At 44.9% G+C, this 23,175-nt stretch overlaps 1 protein-coding gene across 1 annotated transcript in view; it reads left to right on the plus strand.

The window, feature by feature from the left end:
* DNAH14 (dynein axonemal heavy chain 14) overlaps positions 1–23,175 on the plus strand; it is a 404,678-nt gene that overhangs the window by 331,244 nt on the left and 50,259 nt on the right. Inside the window, 8 exon segments of the mRNA XM_042976694.1 lie at positions 4,348–4,488; positions 5,615–5,830; positions 9,133–9,363; positions 10,182–10,303; positions 12,151–12,395; positions 15,765–16,183; positions 16,261–16,459; positions 22,243–22,479. Coding sequence (XP_042832628.1) covers positions 4,348–4,488; positions 5,615–5,830; positions 9,133–9,363; positions 10,182–10,303; positions 12,151–12,395; positions 15,765–16,183; positions 16,261–16,459; positions 22,243–22,479 — 1,810 coding nt within the window.

The following is a 23,175-nucleotide window of genomic DNA, read 5'->3' on the forward strand; positions in this document are numbered from 1 at the left end:
CGTGTGCCAAGATCTATCAATGTCCCAAAGAGGAGCATCTCAGTCAGCACTGAGGCTCACTGGAAGCCTGTGTAAATAGTTGTCTTCAGGGACAGCTTGGGAGATGGGTGTTTCTGTCTGCGTCCTCGGCACTGAGCCAATTAAGATCTGTTTCTTTGTTTATTATAGTTCTATGGGACCCACAAATGCAAGAGCTGCTGGACACCAAAGCCAGGTGCTCAAGTGGTATATCCTCTGGGCCGCAGCCACCAAGGCCGGGATGCCATATATGTGCACAAGTTCCTTCCAGGGAGAGGGCAGAGACCTTGAGTGCGCCAAAGGGAGAGTGTGGAGATGGTACCTACTGGTCCCCCCTAAATGTGCACTAAGCTAGAAGCCTAGCTTAGTGTGGCCTCAGGCCACAGCCTCATTCAGAGAGGCCTCTTTAAAGCAAAGCCTGGGAGGGAGGCATTTCTATCTCCACCTTTGTGCTGCGTCCTGGGGGAACAGCCAGTCAGAAAGTATTTGTTTGCTATAGTCTAGCGGTCTCATGGATGCAGGCCCTCTTGGCTTTCAGAGCTAACTGTTCGGACTCCCATCCCTCAGGCAGAAGTCTTAAAAGTTGAGACACTAGGTGTTGGGCTCAAAACCTTTGCCTTCAGAGAGAAGTTGGGAGTTGGGAGTTCTCTCTTGTGTATCTCTTGCATATCGCTGTGCCAGGGGCGGGGTTGTGGTGAGAGTGTGTCTCAGCCTTCCATGTTTGGATGTGAGTACTTCTCGTTCGCCCAACATAGAGGAGTCGCTCCGCTGGTTTCCGAATTTCTTTCATGGGGAACAGCCCCATCTGTGGCCGTAGGCTTGGTGTGGCCACAGGAGCAGGTGAGTTCAGATTCCTCATCTCACCATTTGGGACTGAAACTCCCTTTCACTTATTCTTGACTCGTGGTGTCTTCCATTTTGGTATGTACTCAATTCCCATGATCCTCACGATTTTTTGTGTATTTTTTATATTTTCACTCATTTACCCAACAAATACTTATTTATAATACTATTTGTTTTTATTATTATCAAGTAGTAGGCAAGAAAAAAATAAAGTCTAAATTTCAATCAGAACCTTACTCACTGATACTCTCCATTCCCCTCCAGCTCACAACCATGGCCTTCATGAGAAGTTGCTAATATGTTAACTCATTGAACTCACACAAGTGTATTTGAAATGTATATATGTATATAAAATACTGACAGATACACTTAATACTTTAAAAGTGAGTGTAGTAGTTAACTCCACTGATTTTAAGCCCTTCACTGAGGTTTTCTCCTCACTGAGTTATATTCTGTCTCCCATTTTAAAAATAGGTCTCTTTTTCATCTGTGCCCTAGTATAAAAAAAAAGTTCGTAAAATTCTAGGGAACTTAGGGGAAATCAATAGCACAAGAACATATTATATTACATGAACATTCATTTAAAAATGTTACCTTGGGGAGTACCTGGGTGGCTGAGTTGATTAAGGGTCCAACTCTTGATTTTGTCTCAGGTCGAATCTCATGGTCCATGTTTGAGCCCCACGTCCGGCTCTGCACTGACTGCACGCAGCCTGCTTGGGATTCTCTCTCTCCCTCGCTCTCTGCCCCTCCCCCATCTATGTGCGCATGCTTTCTCTCTCGACCTCTCTCAGAAATAAATAAGCTTTTTAAAACACGTTACCTTGGGAACACAGTGTTGTCATATAATAGAAATTCCGTGTGTTCAGAGATGCTCAACATCACTGACTGTCAAGGAAAATACAACAAGATGCCATCATACACCTGTCAGGGTGGCTAAAATCAACAACACAAGAAACCACAGTGCTGGCAAGGATGGGGAGGAAGGGGAACCTTTGTGCACTGTTGGTGGGAATGCAACCACTGTGGAGAACAGTATGGAGGTTCCTCAAAGCATTAAAAAGAGAATTTCCATATTATGGCCCAGTAATTCCACGACTGGGTATTTACCCAAAGAATACAGAAACACTAATTCGAAAAGAGGTATGCAACCCTGTGTTTATTGCAATGTTATTTACCAAAGCCAAGACATGGAAGCAACCTAAGTGTCCCATCAGTAGACAAGTGGATAAAGAAGATGCGGATATATACACAGTGGAATATTACTCAGCCATAAACAAGAATGAAACTTGCCATTTGCGATAACGTGGATGGAGCTAGAGAGTATAATGCTAAGCAAAATAAGTCAGAGAAAGAAAAACACGTATGATTTCGCTCATACTTGGAATTTAAAAAAACAAACAAGCAAAGGGGAAAATAGAAAAAGAAACCAAGAAATAGACTCTTAACTGCAGAGAACACAGTGCTGGTCACCAGAGGGCAGTGAGTGGGGGGGATGGGGGAAATAGGAGATGGGGGATAAGGAGGGCACTTGTGATGAGCACCGGGTGATGTAGGGAAGTGTTGAATCACTGTATTATACACCTGAAACTAATATAACCCTGTACATTAAACTGGAACTAAAGAAAATAAAAAATTTAAGTAAGTAAGTAAGTGATGGTACAAAGCAAAAAAAAAAAAAAAAGAAAGATTTCATGTGTTTAATTGAATCCGTAAGTCGTTCGCTTGAATCTTTATATGACTCGCTCGGCCATGAGTAGCAAGAGTGTTTTCTCAGAAAAATCAAATCGGAGGGAAGGAGCAAGCAAACACAACATTTTTTTAAAAAAAAATTTTTTTATAACGTTTATTTATTTTTGAGACAGAGAGAGACAGAGCACGAACGGGGGAGGGTCAGAGAGAGGGAGACACAGAATCGGAAGCAGGCTCCAGGCTCTGAGGCATCCGCCCAGAGCCTGACGTGGGGCTCGAACCCACGGACCGCGAGATCGTGACCTGAGCCGAAGTCGGACGCTTAACCGACTGAGCCACCCAGGCGCCCCTACAACATTTTATATCAGAGTAGAAGCAACGGAGTAATGATTGCGGGTGAACCAGGAGTGAGTCGTAAATCATTAGTCACTCCAAAAGTAGCTCGTGTGTGTATGTGTTTAAAGATTAGGCATTTTCACCAGGATAACATGTTTAGAATAGGAGGAGAAATCACAAATTATGAACTGCGTTCAGTAAGCACAGTTTTGTGTACACAGTTTGTGAAACTGCCGTGTTCAAGTCCCCATGCTAAGTACAGTCTTCGAAGATTTTGAGAAGACGAAAACATCTTTCAAAACTACAAATAACAACATAAAGATAATATAAGGATACTAAGGGGGCACCTGAGTGGCTCAGTCGGTTAAATGTCCGACTTCGGCTCAGGTCATGATCTCGCGGTCCATGAGTTCGAGCCCCGCGTTGGGCTCTGTGCTGACAGCTCAGAGCCTGGAGCCTGTTTCAGATTCTGTGTCTCCCTCTCTCTCTGACCCTCCCCCGTTCATGCTCTGTCTCTCTCTGTCTCAAAAATAAATAAACGTTAAAAAAATTAAAAAAAAAAAAAAAAAGGATACTAAGGCCACAACTCCAGAGATAATAACAGGCAATGTATAATTACTTCTCAAATGGCAGTTATAAACTGTGGATTTGACAAGACTGAGGCTTTGTGACAGCTGCAAAGTGGTGAGAATTTTAAAGAATGCTTTGGATTTACATCCCTTTAAGGAACGGTTTCAGGCATTAGGAAAGGACGGGAGCCACATCCCAGAAGGACGCACGTTTAAGGAGTGTTTCAGAAATGTGGACAAAAGCAGTCTGGCTACAGTGTACTATTACAGGAAAGGACATGGCATTGGGGAGGAGGGGGTTGGGGTCAGACCGTGGAGGCTTTTATTGACAAGACCAGAAATTTGAGCCATATCTGTAGGCAGTCACTTCTATAGAGACTCAGATGCTCAAATGCTTTTGAGCAAGGGCGCTAGCAAGATAAGTGGTAATTTAAGGAAATCGTCTTATTGGCTGTTCATGAAAATGTGTTTCCGGCTGACTGCCTGCGGATAGTCTAATGGCCACTTCGTCCGACCAGCCTTACTTCGAAAACTCATCGGTTCCTCCAGGCTGGTCATCGTATCTAGAATGACGAAGTTCGGTCATTTTGTTAGAGAAGGAAACTGGATGTGACACAACATTTTCAGTGCAAAAAATAAATCAGAAAAGGATGAATCTTCAAGGGCCAAGCTCGTAAGAAAGCCTAGTGAGGAAGGTGGCATTTTACACAGTAACTTTAGTGTCAAGAAATCCTGTACTTAGTTACTACATTTTTCTTGTCAACACAATCCTCTGTCCAGGATGTGTAAATGGAGTGGTTACACACCATACGCGTACAAATGACAGTTAAACTCTTGAGGCAACATGCGAGTGACACTTGGTCTCAACAGTGAACGAACTGTCTTTCAGGTGGAAGAACACGTGCTGGCCTTGCAGGCGGCCTACAAAGACCTCGTGGCCAAAAAGCAGCTGCTAGCAAACAGAAGGAAACTGGCCACCAGGCGCCTGCAGTGTGCATCTGTCTTACTAACCAGCCTGGAAGGCGAGAAGGTGTGGCTCTCTCTGCCTTTATGTCCCGTCCTTAATGGCTACTGGGCTTGGCGAACCCAAGATGTCACTTTCCCTGAAGGTCATATCACGTACCTCCTCAAACTCTCTTCTCATCCAGTCTTTTTTACTGAGATCAGCAGACACTCCTACTCCTGATAAAAATAAAGGAGTCCTGGGGCGCCTGGGTGGCTCAGTCGGTTGAGCGTCCGACTTCTGCTCAGGTGATGATCTCACGGTTCATGAGTTCGAACCCCGCGGCGGGCTCTGTGCTGATGGCTCAGAGCCTGGAGCCTGGTTCAGATTCTGTGTCTCCCTCTCTCTCTGCCCCTCCCCCACTTGTGCTCTGTCTCTCTGTCTCTCAAAAATGAATACATGTAAAAAAAAATTTTCTTTTAAATAAACAAAGGAGTCCTGGTCAAGTAGCCTTAAGACAGAGGGAACAGACTATGCAGATCAGACCTTACTTTCTCTTGCTCCCAAGACGTCAGTTCCCTTGTCTGATGAGGGGCACAGAGTCCATGAGTATGTCATGAGCTCCCCGGTCCAACGCAGGGACCACCCCCGCCGAACGCATAAAACAAGGGTGGCTGAAAGGGAGGGGATGTCATCAGGAAGGGAGAGGAACACCTCTAGAGCTCTTTTATCTTCTGTTTTCCATTCCCTCTGATCCTCCCTAAGCTTCAACCTCCTCCTCCGAAAGTGAAGTCAGTGGCTTTTACTTAACAGGGTATTAGAAGTGCCAAGTGAGATGTTCAAGGTAAAATGCCGGTTAGACACGTTAGGATTCGATAAATGCCAATCACTATTATTATTGAATATCATTAATAATACAATGAATTACTCTAGTTATGTTAAAAATTATCTTCATCACACAAAGGATTTGACATGGCTATCAGCCCTAACACACATGACACTGTTGACAAATCCAAGGGTAGGACTCGTGTTATCCTCAGAAAACAGTTTGTGTTATAATGTCCTCCATTACTCCCTTTGATGCAAACACCGATGAAAAGGGTCATAGTGGTAGCAATGCTGGGTCCCAGTAGAGGACCATGAATACCTAAATGTCTCATGATAGCATATTTGATGTCAAGTTTCAAGAGCTCACTTTTATGTTAACATTTAGACTCAATGGCCAGAAACAATCGATCAAATAGACAAGAAGTTGGAAAGAATCTGGGGTGACGTGCTTCTTTCAGCAGCGTGCATCGTCTACAGCGGGGCGTTGACAGCAGAATTTCGCCAGTTGATTGTGAACAAATGGGAGACTCTCTGCACCGAAAACAGCATCCCTTTGTCGCCCAACTTTTCTTTAATTGAAGTCATGGCCCCAAACCACGAGGTACTAACGTATTTCTGTTATCAGTTAAGGGGCTGCTGTTCTTGATTTGAATTTGGGGCGTAAGTGCATTTTGTTTTGGCTTAGATCTTTTCCCCAACTTGTTTTAACAAAGGAAAATACTGAAATTTGTTCCGGGTCTTTAAAAAAAAATTTTTTTTTTTAAATTATAGTTCTTTTTTTTTTTAATTTTTTTTTTAACGTTTATTTATTTTTGAGACAGAGACAGATCATGAATGGGGGAGGGTCAGAGAGAGGGAGACACAGAATCTGAAACAGGCTCCAGGCTCTGAGCGGTCAGCACAGAGCCCGACGCAGGGCTGGAACTCACGGACCGCGAGATCATGACCTGAGCCGAAGTCAGACGCTTAACCGACTGAGCCACCCAGGCGCCCCTTTTAAATTATAGTTCTAATGCCTCAGTTAGTTCCATCTCTTTCCCATCCTCTGGGCAAAAGCCACAGAATATCCTCTTACTCGTTGTAATCCTCCCGACCTACCCTAAGAAGTATAGCCAGTTTCTCTCCCAGAAACCCCTTTCATTAATAAAATCAGTGAACTTACTGAACCACAGGTAGCGTTCTTAGAAAGAGCCAACAATATAGACCTCACATTTATCCACGTATCAATAAATATTTGTTGTCGATCTATGTTGAAAGGTTAAAAAAAAGAAATACCCCTTTTAAAATTCATCCCCAAAGAGTAATTTTAGATTGATTCCCCCAGTGATAACTCAACTTAAACTGACTATCCAATCTATTAAAAGTCTCAGAAGCAGATACTGGCTTCTCATTTTCATAATAGTAGTAACCAACTTAAGCCCAAACATATCCATAATTACATTAGATGTAAACAGTCTTAAAGGTCCGTATGTGTGCCGGGACAAACAGTGACACCAAAGGAGAACAGAGAGCCGAAAACAGGCCCATACACACACGGACAAAGCTGATATTACAGTGCAGGGAGGAATGGGTAGTCTTTTCAGTAAATAGGGATGAGTAATTGAATATCTGTAAGGAAGGAAGGAAGGAAGGAAGGAAAGAAAGAAAGAAGAAAGAGAGGGAGAGAGAGAGAGAGAGAAAGAAAGAAAGAAAGAAGAAAGAGAGGGAGAGAGAGAGAGAGAGAGAGAGAGAAAGAAAAGAAAGAAAGAAGAAAGAGAGGGAGAGAGAGAAAGAAAAGAAAGAAAGAAAGAAAGAAAGAAAGAAAGAAAGAAAGAGAAAGAAAGAAATTTGACCATGACCTCACACCAAACATAAAAAGTCAACTGCAGTTGAACTGTGGACCCAACTGTGGAAGACACAGGAATAAAGCATAATTTAGGAGAGTATGTTCATGACCCAGGTTAAGAAAAGATTTTTCAAGCAGAACTAACCATAAAGGAAAACATTAATCGAATTACATTAAAATTTACACCTTCTGTTCATCCAAAGACACCACTGAGAGGGTGTAAAGAGAAGTCAAAGAACAGGAGAGGATATTTGTAACACCTGAGTTCAACAAAGGGCCGAAGCGTCCTAGCCGTGGTACAGTAACCACCAATCAATGAGCAAGAGACGTTCAACCCAGTAAATAAATGGGCGAGAGCCTTGAACAGGTCGCTCACAAGAGACTATGCAAATAGCCAATAAATATTTGAAAGGGGCTTACCATCACTATTCATTGGGGGAATGAGAGTTAACTCTAGAGATATCACAACACATCAGCCAAAGGACTAAAATCTGAAAGACTAACAATATTAAGAGTCAGCACGGATCTGGAGTAACAAATTCTCATATACTGCTGGTGAGAATACAAAATGCTAAAATCATCTTAGAAAGCTGACTTTAGCTACAAGTATTAAAAATCCACATACCCTAAGACCCAACATTCCTAGGTGTCTGCCCAAAGAAATGCGTATATATGTTGATCAACAGAATATAAAAGAACGTTCACTGTGGCGTTGTTTTAGCCAAAAACTTGAGACACAATCCAAGTGCCCTCCCCAATAGGACGGATAAATAAAGAAGCCTGGGTGTGTTCATACAGTGGATACAGTTGGACCACTACACCCACGAAGCCAGACAGAAAAGAGGATATACTTTAACTTTCCTTGATCGAAAGTTCCAAAATTAGCAAAATGAAACTATAGGAATACATACTTCAGTAAGACAATAAGGAAAAGCATGAAAGTCGGGGGCATGATTAATTTTTTAAAATACAAACTCTGGGGGCGCCTGGGTGGCCCCGTCGGTTAAGCATCCGACCTCGGCTCATGTCACGATCTCACGGTTTGGGAGTTCGAGCCCCACGTCAGGCTCTCTGCTGACAGCACGGAGCCTGCTTCGGATCCGCTATCCCTGCCCCTCTGCACCTTCCCCACTCACGCCCTCTCTCTCAAAAATGAATACACATTTAAAAACAAAATCCAGAAGCAATTACTGAATATAAAGTTTTCTTAAAAAAAAATAATAATATAAAGTAGAAACTTGAGTCTGCAGCTTATATCTCTGTCCACGCTGACCTCTGCTCCACGCCTCGATTTGGGCGCAGTCTGTGCCCCAATCAGCGGGACTCCCTGTGGTTTTCAGGATTCTTCGCCCCCTCATGTTTCCTTCTATGTAGACGTCAAGAGCACACAGTTCTTCACGGGCTTAAACAAAATCTTTTTCTTTCTTTCAAAACTGAAAAGTATCCTTGGCTCCTCACGGGGATGCCCTGGCGCCTCTCCCTGGAATGTCTCTGCTGTCCTTTCCTTCCCCGACCTCCGTGGGCCTTCTGGGCTTTTTTCTCCCAACCTGCTGAGACTGCCAGGAAATCCGGATGAAGTTTATCCATTGGAGTCAGCTTCGGAGTCAAACCCTCGGTCTGCCTCTTACTCTGACGGCACGACCGCGGGCGAAGCCCAGTTCCTCCTCGAGAAGTGAGGGCTGCAGCAGTTAACTAGACGATGACGTGTGTCCTTGGCGGCGGCGGGAGTGCGGTGGCCGCCGCGCCGCCATCTGTACGATTCTGTGGCGTTGCGCGTGTCACAGACGCGTCAGAGCCCAGCGTCCTTGGGAACAGGCGCCCGTCATATTTCGTATCGATCTCCCGTCGCATCTTTGTTGTGAGGGCCGCTCCTCCGTCCTGATGAACAGAAAGGGGTAATTTAGCGAAGAGTTACCCAGAATTTCGTATCCCAGTGTTTTAAATGATTCATGTCCTCACTCCTTTTAAATGTCATTTGCTTTTTCTAAAGCAGTGGCCCTGTAGGGTGCCTCAGTGTCCCGTAGGGACAGCGCGAGCAGGCGTGCGGAGCAGTGAAGGCACTAACGCTCTCATTCCAGATCCGCCGGTGGCATTCTCAGGGGCTCCCGCTCGGTCAGTATTCAGCAGAGAACGCCATCTTGACCAGGAGCAGCCTGCAGTGGCCGCTGCTGATTGACCCACATAAGCAGGCTCACAACTGGATCCGGCAGACGGAAGGGTCCAGGCTGCAGGAGCTCTCCATGGAGGACGGCAGCCACATCCAAACTATTGAAAATGCTGTGAAGACAGGAGGGAGTGTCCTCTTGCAGGTATTTGGACGGAATGGCCTAACTCCCTAATTCTGTGCAGCTGCAGTGTAGACCGTGCACCGAGTGTAGACTCCCCTAATTCGTGCAGCTGCAGTATAGACCATGCACCGAGCATGGACCCCCTAATTCCCTGCAGCTGCAGTATAGACCGTATGCACCGAGCATAGACCCCCTAATTCTGTGCAGCAGCAGTATAGACCATATGCACTGAGCATGGACCCCCTAATTCCCTGCAGCTGCAGTATAGACCGTATGCACCGAGCATAGACTCCCCTAATTTGTACAGCTGCAGTACAGACCACGCACCGAGCGTAGACCCCCTAATTCTGTGCAGCTGCAGTATAGACTATGCACCGAGCATGGACCCCCTAATTCCCTGCAGCTGCAGTATAGACCGTATGCACCGAGCATAGACCCCCTAATTCATGCAGCTGCAGTATAGACCATGCACCGAGCATGGACCCCCTAATTCCCTGCAGCTGCAGTATAGACCATATGCACCGAGAATAGGCTCCCCTAATTCGTACAGCTGCAGTATAGACCATGCACCGAGCATAGACCCCCTAATTCTGTGCAGCTGCAGTATAGACCATATGCACCGAGCATAGAAACTAAAAGCTTTTAATTACAGGTAACTTTGTCAAGGGAAAAGTAATAAGTACATACGTACAGTGACTGGTCAATGTTCCGTTCTCTCAGATCAGGCTTTCTTTGGTGCCCAAGTACTAACAAGATTTACATTTTTAAATGCTGTGACTTTCCAACTGACTTATTTATTATAAGATGAACTTTTTATTTATGTCTGTTGGGTCTTTCAGAATCTCCCTGAAACATTAGCTCCAAGTTTAAAGGCAATTTTGAAGAAGGAGATCTATCAGAAAAGAGGACAATATTTCATAAGGGTTGAGGATTCTGAGATTGAATACAATTCCCAATTTAGGTAATGTCTCTCACAGTTAAATTGAGTCAAATGTTTGTATTCTCTAAGATCGATATCATGGAAGGCCCTGTGCCTCAGTCCTGGTGAGCTTTTCCTGGAGGAAATGGTGAGATTGCGTTTGGAATGTTTTGTTTGTGTTTCCGGGGCACGTTCATCAGTACACAGAAGAGAGAACGGAGTTTTGTTCATCAAGCCGTTCCCAACCAGTATTTTCCGTGCCGTGCCTGATAAAACCTGGGCAAGAGGGGTCCCCAGAAAGGTGTGGAGCAGCAGCCAGCCGGAAGCCGGACCCCACTCGACCCCACTTGATCTGTTTGCATCACATCTGATTTTGGCAGGAAAAGCTTCTGCTCCTTTATCAAACAAAATCCGTACTGGATATCTGGAGGGAGCAGGGAGAGATTTTGCCTGGTCCGATGAAAACGTTTCCATGTTCCCGGCAGTTAGGGACCTTCAGGAACTCTGCCCCCCGCCCCCCCCCCGCCTCCCCGACCAGCCAGCTTCGCCAAGGACTTTTTATACAGTCACACTGAACACTATAAAAATGCAGTTCCCAAGGGAATGAGACATTTGAGTTGCCAGAGACAAGCACTCTCCCCGTGAACTCATAACCAGCAGGTCGTTATGTAGGGAGTGATCAGCACAGGGGAGTTAGAAGCTGGGTTTACTGGTACCCAGCCCGGTGCGCTTAACTGCGCTACGGGGGCTCTGACACGCCGGGTCCTCACCTGGTCCTGGTGGTCAGTGGGTCGATCTGTCCGTCAGCGGGTCCTCGCCCCCGGGCAGGGTCCCAAAGTCTGGCTCTTCACCACCCCCTTGCAGCCGGGAATCCCCTCTCCCAGTCTCCCTCCTTCGGTTAAGAAAACATTTTGCAAAGTACAGTTATGTTCCTCCAAACAACATTCTAGGGATCTGATAGGTGTCACTCAAAAAAGGGGTCCCGTAGTTTTGAAAAGCGCGAGGTTAAAGAAGGTTAGACGGGAGGCTTTTTCCCTCGAGGACTTAAAACCCCTGATTTAACAAACACTCCCCGGGACACAGCCGACAAATTACGGATTGAGCAACAGCCCCAGGAATGAATGAAGCAACGTCCTGCTGAGTGGACAGCCCGGTGCCCGTGTCTGAATTGTGTGTGTGAGGAGGGGGTGGAGGGCACGGTCGCGGAGGGCAGACTGGCGACAGGTCCCCGCTCTGTCGCTTTCTGGCCGTGGACTGTGAGCAGCTTACGTGGACCCTCGCAGCCCCCATTCCACCCTCTATAAAATGGGACGAGGAATCGCCCCTGCTGTATTGGGGTATCGGGTCATGTGGAGACCGCACAAGACCCAGAATCACTCCTGACCCTCCCCCCGGGCACCACCCTGCTCCAGGCCACCATCACCTCTCCCATGTTAACCAGTCTCCCGCTTCCTTCTCCCCCATCCCCACCCCCACCCTGGATACTGTCCAGGCGGCAGCTGGAGGGGCCTGTTGGAGAAGGCCGGCCACCCTCTGCCCCCAGCTTCCGTGGGGCTCTCACTCGGTGCAGACACCACGGTGCTGACGGTCCCCAGAGGGCAGGTCAGGGCTCCTACTAGTTAGTTAACGCTTTTCTCTCCTCTGTCCCGATGCGGGGACCACATATGGTCGGAACGTAATCTGCGGCTGTATTTTAAGTTATAAATAGCAAATTCATTCACAGAGTATAGATTGAGAGCCTATTTTGCATACAGGGCTGAACAACACTAAAAATTAACCGTGTCTGCTTCCGGGAGAAATATTTCTTTCCATTATTTCGTAAATTAGTTTCCTTTGTTTTCCTGCCGCCGCGGGGCCTTTGAATAACTGGCGTCTTTCTCATGCTTTAGGTTGTTCATCTCCACAGAGGTAGACAACCCCCATCTTCCTCCGTCGGTTTATAACTTTGTTACCGTGATCAACTTCACCTTAACGTTCCGAGATTTGCAGGATCAACTCCTTTCTACGGTACTAACTCACGAAGTTCCTCACTTAGAAAGTCAACGTTTCCAGTTGTCGGAGAGTATATCCCTTGATGCTGGGAGTCTTGAAGAGCTAGAAGAACAAACGTTAAATGTACTGGAGACCGTGCAAGGTTAGTAAAGGTATTTCGTGGCATTGGGAGACCTCTGCTAACTCCGTGAAGGACAGAAGAAAAGCCAGAAGGGCCCTATTCTGAATCGGTACCAAAAATACCAGATCTGCCGTTTCCACCGGAGAACTGATTGATGGGGGTGAAACACCCTGTCTCTAAAATGAAATGCGGTCCCACCTCTGTGTCAGCTCATCATGCCGCAGGACATTCGCCACGAGGCAGTCAGTAGAAGTTGTAAGAAAAATCCTACAGAGGCTGGTTGGTGCCTCCTTGTTCTCTGCCATTTACGTCAGTTGTCTGACATCTGTTCTGTGTATCAGGTTAGACCGGAGACCTAAAGAGTAGGTTTCCCCACGAATTCATAACTAACATATACAAGGCCATAATGCGGTGACTTGTGTGTCCATTAAACGATGGTGTTTATTACAATAGCAGTAGAAATTCCTGTGTTCCTCTTCAACGCAGGAGGTAGCTAAGAAACCATAGTCTTTACATTTCAACAACATAATTTCTAAACAGCTAAAGATGAAGCATTACAACTTCCTGGGGCGCGCTGGCTGCTCTGCTCCTGAAGGGGTCCTGGATCCCCAGTTTCAACACGCAGGATGGGGGTGCGCTCACGCGAGCAAGCACGAGACGCTAGACGGGTGTCCTACGGGCGCCGCCATCCGACACTGTCTCCCCGGAGCCGGCATCAGATTCCCTTCCCCTTACGGTTTCAGTCCCACGAGACCGCCCCCTCCCCACAGACGGGCTTCAGATCGCAAGTTCCAGCAACCCCTCCTGAGGTCTGATTCATTTGCTGCAGCGCTCACAGAGCCCGGGAAACCCGTTGCTCTCTGGATCCCTGGTCTCTTGTGAAAGGATGGAACTCGGACCAGCCTGGTGGGCGTAGACGAGGTCCGGGGAGGGTGCGGCTGCCACGTTAACCCTCTGTCCACCGCCCTCCCTCCCGGTGAGGTGATCCGCGTCCTTAGGTGGAGTCCAGAGTCGCCTCGCTAACCTAACAAAACACACCTTTCTTACCCACTTCTGTCCTTTAGAAATCCCCAGGGTTTTTAGAGCTCTCAGCCGGGAGGAAGACCTCCTGTATATTTCTTATTATAGGTCACAGGGTCGCAGCTCATCTGAGGTCACATACTTGTTATCTAACGGTGGGTTCCTGTTCGTTCTCTCTCTTTACTGGCGACTCTGGGGCTCGACCGGCTCTCAGATGCTTTCGTTCCTATTAAGGATCGACTACATTCCCTCCTGTTCTAATCACAGCCATTACGCTATTTCTGTGTAACCTATGGCTAAGCCATGCTTCTGTTAATGACAAGACCAGTCACATGGACCAGGTTGTCACGTCTGTTTCCCTCGGGAGGTGGAATGAGTCAGCAGCAAAAGCAGGACGCGTAGGACTTAGGTGACACACAGAAGGAGACACGGTTGGTCCGACTCACAAGTCCCGTTTCATGAACCGCTATATGCAACTGTCACGTTTGGGCTATAACTTTTGTCTACATTGAACCAAAGACAGACTTGATGAGACAAAAGGAAAGTTGTTTCTGATAACACACATCGGCACACGCCCACACACGCCTGCACACGTCCACGCACGTCCACACACGTCCGCACAGCGTGTCATTATGCCTTTGGTGCTTATTCCTACCGCTTGTTCCTCGTGGTAGAGTCTGAGGGTTTTTTTTTTTTTAAGTTTATTTATTTATTTTGAAAGAGAAAGAGCACAAGTGGGGGAAGAGCAGAGAAAGAGAGAGAGAGACAGAATCCCAAGCAGGCTCCACGCTGCCAGTAGAGAGCCCAGCACAGGGCTCAGTCCCACAAACTGTGAGAACTTGACCTGAGCCGAGGTCAAGAGTCGGGTGCTTAACTGACTGAACCCCCCTGGTGCCCCTCTGAGATTTTTGTAAAGACTAACCTTTTACTAATAGTGGTTATAATTTTACCAGTAGTGGTTATAATAAAAATTGTTCTGGAAAAAAAACTAAAGAGACTCCTTGACTCAGTACACATTTTTTCTTCCCTTTTTCCAAGTTTTAGTAAAGTAGATCATCCTTACTATCTCTTTGTAAGTATTCTGTCTTTACTGTGGCTCCCCAACCGCTGTGGGAAACCCAGGTAGAGTGGGGACTATGAGAGGTAGCCCACAGCTGAGGTCCAGACATCACTTAGGAAGCATCACCGAAATCAAGAAGCATGCGGTATCCCGGTCGTGGAATGTAATAATCCCATCATTCCTTAAAATGATCATGTGAAGCTAGGTTTAGTCCTAGGTACCATGTTTTAAGAGGGCTCTTTTCAAACCAAGGTGTCCCAAGGTAAGCATCAAGGACAGTGAGGAATCTATCAATCCTATCATTTACAAAAGGACCTGAGGAAAATGGGAATGTTTTGTCCATAAAATAATAGAATTTATGATGGAAATATGAGAATCGTCCTAAATAATTCAAAAAGGATAGAATTATTCTGTATTTCTAGAGCAATGCCTTTTCAAAAGATAAGTTGTAGCCTGATAGTGGAATGAGAAATCACTTTCCTTGGTCATTATCAACTTGATTTACTTAACAAAATAGAATACAATAGAAAATATCAGAGTACATCACAGGAAATAATGAGGCACTTGTTCTCTTCTGGAAATTTGGTTTTCATTTCCTTCCGTCCTTCGGACGGAATGGCTACTTATTATGTGCTTACAGTAAAAATAGAACGCACATGGGGTGCCTGGGGGGCTCAGTCGGTTAAGCATCCGACTTCAGCTCAGATCATGATCTCACGGTTCATGGGTTCAAGCCCCACATCAGGCTCTGTGCTGACAGCTCGGCTGAGTTGTGTGTCTCCCTCTCTGTCTGCCCCTCCCCCACTCATTCATTTCTCTCTCTCTCTCTCTCTCTCTCTCTGTCAAAAATCTATAAAAATTAAAAATAGAACCCACACACACTGAAATAATATAAAGAAGAGATGGGGGGGTACATGTATGCTATTAACCAGATTATTCAGAAATATGACTCAGTTAAGAGCCCATCTCCAAAATAAAACCACCAAAAAGTCAACTGTAAAAACTCTTACAGAGGGGCACCTGGGTGGCTCAGTCGGTTAAGCATCCAACGCTTGATTTCAAGCTCAGGTCATGATCCTGGGTCCGTGGGATCGAGCCCCACATCGGGCTCTGTGCTGACAGTGTGGAGCCTGCTTGGGATTCTCTCTCTCTCTCCATCTCCTCCCTCCCTCCCCCCCCCTCTCTCTCTCTCTCTTTCAAAATAAACTTGAAAAAAGAAACTCTTTAGAGAAAGATTTGAGGATGAGGGAATGTACTGTGTTTAACATTCCCATGGTTTTTATTCATTCAAATTCATTTTTTGTCTGTAGCATGTGTGTTAGATGATGAGGAAATTGTAGACATCTTAAGAAAATCCAAAACGACTTCAGATGAGATTTCCAAGCGCATCAAAGCGACAGAAAAAGCAGAAAGTGAAACCCAAGCGCTGCGGGAACACTACCGGTCTGTCGCGACTCGAGGCGCCCTGCTCTACTTCCTCGTGGCCGGGCTCGCCCGCCTCAACGCCATGTACCAGTTCTCCCTGGACTGGTTTCGCCAGGTGTTCGTTCGATCAGTAGCTCCCCGAAGCAAAGAACAGGAACACGGCCTGAAGAGGGAGAAAACGTCTCAGAAAAAAGTTGGTGATATCACAGACCTCGCCAAGGAACCAAAGTTAGAGAGCGACAGGCACCTCTTAGAGAAACATCTTCAACAGTCGGTAGATGTGCTGACAAGAAATGTTTTTAAGGTGAGACCTTCTCTTCTGTGACTTTTACAGACTTCTGTACAGGAGGAGGGCTAGTCTGATGTGACGTTTCCCCCTAGGTGGTGTCCTCAGCTCTGTTTCACCAACACAAGCTGTGTTTCTCCTTCCGGCTTTGCACCACGATCATGCAGAATAATGCCGGGGGCAGTCCAGTGCCGGATGACATCGGGTCCCTACCGGACGAAGAATGGGACATCTTCTTACATTCCGACACGTTGACGAACATTAAAGGTGTGATGCCCCAGCCTAGACTTAACAGTAAGTAAAAGGTTCTTGCTCAGGGTTCAGCAAAAACCTGTTAAAAACGTGTTTCCCTGAAAAACCCTGAGAGATGTTTAAGGTGCTCCAAGCCGGTGCTTCTATATGGACTAAACTAAAAGTAGCTTCAGGTCAAGTGTGACGTGTAATTCATCCTTGTATCTTCATCCATTGAACTTAGAATTGGTGCTTAGTAATTGTTGAAGAAGTGAATGAATGAATGAATGAATGGTCTTTGCTGTGGTTATTGTAATCCTGATGTATTACACCGAATGCCCAGTGCTGGTCATTAAGGACACATGCACACACACACTGATTAAATACCACCTAGAGCGAAACTTTACCCCTCCTAACCACAGTCCCCCTCAGTTTCTTATGAAAATTCCTTGAAGATTTGAATCACAAAAAATCATGCTTATGCAAAATGGTCAGCAAAACCACGTAAGTGCGGGATCTTTTCAAATCCTCCTGTGTTGCACATTTTTAAATATATTTATTTCTTAAATTGTGGTAAAATACACACAGCATAGAATTCACCTTCTCAGCTATTTTTAAGCATGCAGTTCAATGGCACATCGTAGTGCTGTGTTGGGACCTTAAGTCACAGGAAGTGTCCAGTTAAAGGTCGTCTGATGCTGTCCCCGAGGGAGAAGAGGGGCTGGTTTGGAATGTCCTCTGTCAAGTTTTTGAGACTATTAGCTGAGCATAGAAGTCAGAAAGGAAATGCAAAAGAATTACTCTTGAGGATACCAGACGTTTGGATAGTTTTGTTTTGCTTTTCGTTTGTTTTTATGTTACTGAAGCCTGGTATGCGGATGTTTGGTAAATGACAGTTGAGTCAGTAAATGTTCTTATGAGTTTATTAAGATTGCCTTCCTTGCAGAAAAAGAGACAATAACTCAGTATCTTGGGGCGCCTGGGTAGCTCAGTCAGTTGAGTGTCCGACTTTGGCTCAGGTCATGATCTCGGGGTTCGCGAGTTCGAGCCCCACGTCGGGCTCTGTGCTGACGGCTCGGAGCCTGGAGCCTGCTTCGGATTCTGTGTCCCCGTCTCTCTCTGCCCCTCCCCTGCTCACGCTTCTCTCTCTATCAAAAATAAAAACATTAACATTTTTTTAATAACTCAATATCTTAAACCAAAAAATAAAATAAAAATGTTGAGAAGGAGTCTGGGATATCTCAGGAAACAGCAAGGAAAGTACGCAGAGCCACACAGCAGCACGAGAAGAGCGGCGACTGCTGTCACCACAACTCAGCGCCCAACAGTCCTCGGTCTGACTCCACGGGTCCGAGAGGGCGGGTCTGCGCGCCACAGCCCCAGTCAGGGACCCACTCCCGAACCCCTCACCTGTGACCAGGAGACAAGGCCGGCAGCCAAAGAGCCAGCCCACCGGCATCCCCTTCACTCGGAACCCTGAAAACATCTCCAGTGTATTTACAGAAACAACAAACTTTAATAGCTTCCTTTATTATTATTATTATTATTATTATATAAGCAGCATGTGTTTATTAAGCAAACCATTACAACCTACAGAGAAGCAAAAAGAAGCAAATGAATCTTGTGTAATTCCACAATCCTGAGATAATCGCTGTTAATATTTTTGTGGTTTTTCCTTCCACTAGTTTTCCTCCCTATATGTCTTCTTTACATACATTCATACTCGTATAGGAATACTCCTGTATTCTTTAAGGTGACTTTGCTGAACAGACTTACACATAACTTTTTTCAAATTAATGACATGTCACAAGTAGCTTCCTCTGTCAGGAAATAGACTTTTAATGTCTACACGACATTCCAGTTTTTGAATGGACCAAAACTCAAGTAACCACTCTCTTAAGTTAGAGACTTGGGTCTCGAAGCACTATGATTGACATATAAAGTATCCTTTTCTGTCCACAGGGACTGAAACTAGAAATCGATATCATATGAAAAATCCAAAATGTGGCTATTGATGTGGATATTAAATAACATACTCTTAACCAATGGGTCAAAGAAGTCACAAGGGAAATTAGAAAATATCTTGAGACAAATAAAAATGAAAACAATACATCACTTATGGGATACAGCAAAAGCAATAATAAGAGAGAAGTTTATAACTATAAATGCATACAATAAAAAAAAAAAAACAGGTCTCAGGGCATCTGGGTGGCTCAGTCAGTTAAGTGTCCGACTTCGGCTCAGGTCATGATGTCATGGTCCATGAGTTCAAGCCCCACATCAGGCTCTGTGCTGACAGCTCAGAGTCCAGAGCCTGCTTCCGATTCTGTGTCTCCCTCTCTCTCACTCCTGCTCATGCTCTGTCTCTCTTTCTCTCTCTGTCTCTCAAAAATAAATAAAACATTAAAAAATATTTTAAGGGGCGCCTGGGTGGCTCAGTCGGTTAAGCGTCCGACTTCAGCTCAGGTCATGATCTCACGGATCGTGGGTTCGAGCCCCACGTTGGGCTCTGTGCCGACAGGTCAGAGCCTGGAGCCTGCTTTGGCTTCTTGTCTCCCTCTCTCTGGCCCTCCCCCACTCATGCTCTGTCTCTGTCTCAAAAACTAAATAAACATTACAAAAATTTTTTTTTAATATTAAAAAAAAACAGGTCTCAAACAACCTCAAAGAACTAGCGAAAACAAAGAACTAACTAAACACAAAGCTAGCAGAAGGAAAGAAACAGGAAAGAATGAAGCACAAATAACATAGAGAATTAAAAAATAGAAAACAAAACCTATAGCTGGCTTCTTGAAAATATCAACAAAATTAACAAAGTCTAAGCTACATTAAGAAAATAAGACTTGAATAATTAAAATCAGAAGTGAAAGCAGGAGCATTAAAACTGATGCTCAAAAATAAAAAGGATCATAGGGGACTACAATGAACAACTATATGCCAACCAGTTGGACAGCCTAGAAGAAATGGAAACACATAATCTACCAAGACTGAATCATGAAGAAATGGAAAATTTGAACAGACTTATAACAAGTAAGGAGATTGACTCATTAAGCAAAAATCTCCCAACAAAGAAAAGGCCTGGGCCAAATGGCTGCACGGGAAAATTCTACCGAACATTTAAAAAAGAATAAACACACATTTTCCTGAAACTCTTCAAAAAAAAAATGAGGAGGAGGGAACACTTCCAAGCTTGTTCTGGAAGACCAGCGTTAACCTGATACCAAAGCCAGGGATTCCTTCAGAAAAGAAAACTACGGACCAATATTTCTGATGACTATAGATGTAAAATTTCTCAACAAAATACAGCAAACCAGATTCAATAGCCTATTAAAAGGATTACACACCATGACCAAGTACAATTTATTCCTGGAATTGCAGGGACGTTTTTACATAAGAAAAATCAATCAGTGTAATAACCACATTAACAGAATGAAGGACAAAAACCACATGACCATTTTAATTGAGGCAGAAAAAGCATTTGATAAGATTCAGCTCTTTCAGGATTAAAAACACTCAACAAACTGGGAATAGAAGCAAAGTACGTCCACACAGGAAAAGTCATTTGGGAAAAACCCACAGCTAACATTCTACTCGGTGGTGAAACACTGAGTTTTTCTCTAAGATCAGAAACAAGGCAAGGATGCCCCCTGCTCTCACCACTTGTTTTTAACAACAGAAGTTAAAGCCAAGCATTAGACGAGAAAAAGAAAGAAGAGACATCCAAATTGGGAAGGAAGAAGTAAAATTATCTGTGTTCACAGATGACATGATCTTCTATGTAGAAAACTCTTAAGTGTCCACAAAACCCCTGTTACAGGTAGTAAACCAAAACAGCAAAGTTGCAAGATACAAAACCAATGTACATCATCAGGTGCTTTTTTATACATTAACAACAAGTAATATGAAAAGGAAATTAAGAAAACAACCCCATTTATAATAACATCAAAAGGAATAGAACACTTCGGAATAAACCTAACTGAGGAGGTGAAAGACGTGTACACTGAAAACTATAAAACGTTACTGAAAAACATCAAAGACAACACAAATAAATGGAAAGACATCCCATGTTCATGGATTGGCATACTTAATATTGTTAAGATGTCCATACGAACCCAGAGCAATCTACAGATTCAGTGCAATTCCTAACACAATCCCAAAGGCACTTTTTGCAAGTATAGAAAAATTCTTCCTAAAATTCATGTAGAATCCCCAGGGACTCTAAATAGACAAAACAATTTTGAAAAAGAAAAACGAAGTTGGAGGCATCATACTTCTTGGTGTCAAGCTATAGTATAAGGCTACAGGAATGAAAACAGTCTGGCCCTGGCATAAGGACAGGTAAGCAGACCAATGGAGCAGAACAGAAATTCACCGTCACCTATATGGTCCAGTGATCTTCAACAAGGATGGAAAGACCACTCAATGGAGGAGAGGACAGTCTCTTTAACAAATGGAGCTGGGAAAACTGGGTATCCACATGAAAAGAATGAAATCGGATCCTTATGCCAAATCAAAAACAAACTCGAAATGGATTCAAGATCTAAACGTAAGACCTAAAACTACAAAACTCTTAGAAGAAAGCCTAAGGGAAAAGTTTTCTGATACTGGAGTCGGCAGTGATCTCTTGGATATGACACCAGTGCACAGGCAACAAAAGCAAATACAGACAAATAGGACTACATCGAACTTAGAAACCTCAAAGGACACAATCAACAGTCAGAAGGCAACCTGTGGAATAGGAAAAGCTATTTCAAATTATATATCAATAAGGATATAATATTAATAAGGATATTGATAAGGAGTTAATGTACAGAGTACCTAAGGAACTCAATAGCTCAACAACAAAAAAAATCAAATGACCCAATTTAAAAATGGGCAAAGGACTTGAATAGACGTTTCTCTAAAGATGATACACAAACGGCCAACAAGCATATGAAAAGATGTTCAACATCCTTCATCATCAGGAAATGCAGATCAAAAGATCATAATGAGGTATCATCTCACACTCATTAGGATGGCTGCTGCAAAACAAACAAAACAAAACAAAAACAGAAAATAACAAGTGCTGACAAGGATGTGTGGATATCAGAACCCTTGTGCGTTACTGGTGGGATTGTAAAACGGTGCAACTCTTAATGGAAGACAGTGTGGAGGCTCCTCAAAAAATTAAAAATAAAACTACCATATGATCCAGCAATACCGTATCTACGTACATAGCCACAAGGATTGAAAGCAGGGTCTCAGACTGATATTTGCACACCTATGTTCACGACAGTTCTGTTCACAACAGCCGATAGGTGTAAGCCACCCAGATATCCACCAATGGGTGAATGGATAAACAAAATGGTGTATACGTACAAGGGAATATTTTTCAGCCTTGAAAAGGAGGACAGCCTGTCGCCTGCTACGGCATGGATGAACCTTGAGGACATCGTGCTGAGTGAAATAAGCCAGTCACAAGGAGACGAAGACTGTAACTGCACTTACACGAGGTATCTGGAGTGGCTGGGATCCTAGAAACAGGAAGTATGACGGGGGTGCCCAGGGGCTGGGGGAGGGCTGTTTCATGGGGACAGAGTTTCAGTCTCTCAGGGGAAGTTCCGGAGATCTGTTTCGCGACAATATGAACGTACGTAACACTGATGAACTCTACACTTACAGTTGGCTAAGATGAGAAATTTTATGTGTTTTTGCCACAATAAAAAGCAGCCATTTGTGTAACTGATTTTTACATAACATGGCTTTTCCTCAACAACAGATATTTATTAATCGTCTGCTTTTGGTGAGCAACTCAAAGGTCAAGAACATCGTCTCTTCTAACATGCTCCTTTACCATTCTCTATTAGACAGGTATGAAACTTGCAGAAATCGGCACCTTCAGTGGTTGTCGGATTCCACGTGGAAGCAGTGTCTGTACGTCAGCCACGAACTTGAACCGTTCGCTCTGCTGTGCGAGTCCCTTCTATCAAATGTGTCACAGTGGGACACTTTCAAAACCAGTAAGGCTGTCTATTGCCTGATGAGCCTGCCTTTCTCTCCAGAAAAGGCTCCAGCGGAGGAAAGGAAGAAACCACCGGAGGGAAGTAAGAGAGCATTCAACGTTCTGTCTACTCTGACCTAGTCGTGCGTGTGCGTGCGTGTGGATTGTCAGCTTACACATGTGGCTCGATATCTTGTGAGAAAATCGCAGGGAGGAACGTAGCTCAGCTGTGAGCCCGGCTCATGTCGCTTAATGCAGGCTTCACGCGGGTCTTGCGACTGAGCATGAACTCGGGCGGCTCCTGCGCCACCCACCGCCACACGTGCACCCCACCCGTGTCCTATGGGTCGTTTTATGTAGCAGGTGCGCTCTGGAAGTCGCTCACTAGATGGCGCTGTTTTCGGCACACCTGTCCTGTCGCGTCTGCCCCTCGGGCGCCCTGCCCTGCTCCCTGACCTCCACCCACATCCTAGCAAGTCTCCCTCCACACTCCTTTCCACTCTTCTTCCAGATTCCTGCCACAAGATGCCACTCTGTCTCGCGGGAACCGACACATCCTTACAGGCCTTTCCTTTGCTCTTTTACCTTGGGACAGGCGGCCAGAAAGGGAACTCGTGGATCAAAAGCATATTATTTTTATGGTAATAGATTGCCGCTAGGTTGCTTGTCTGAAAAGTCCAGCGTAACTTCTGTTTCCACGAGCGATAACATGACTTCCTCTCTTCCAAGAGGGCTATTGATTTTTTGGTAACTTTTGCCAATCTGAAAACGTTAAGGTCCTCTAATTTGGATTTCCTGG

The sequence above is a fragment of the Panthera tigris genome, chromosome F3 (assembly GCF_018350195.1).
Source record: "Panthera tigris isolate Pti1 chromosome F3, P.tigris_Pti1_mat1.1, whole genome shotgun sequence".
NCBI lineage: Eukaryota > Metazoa > Chordata > Mammalia > Carnivora > Felidae > Panthera > Panthera tigris.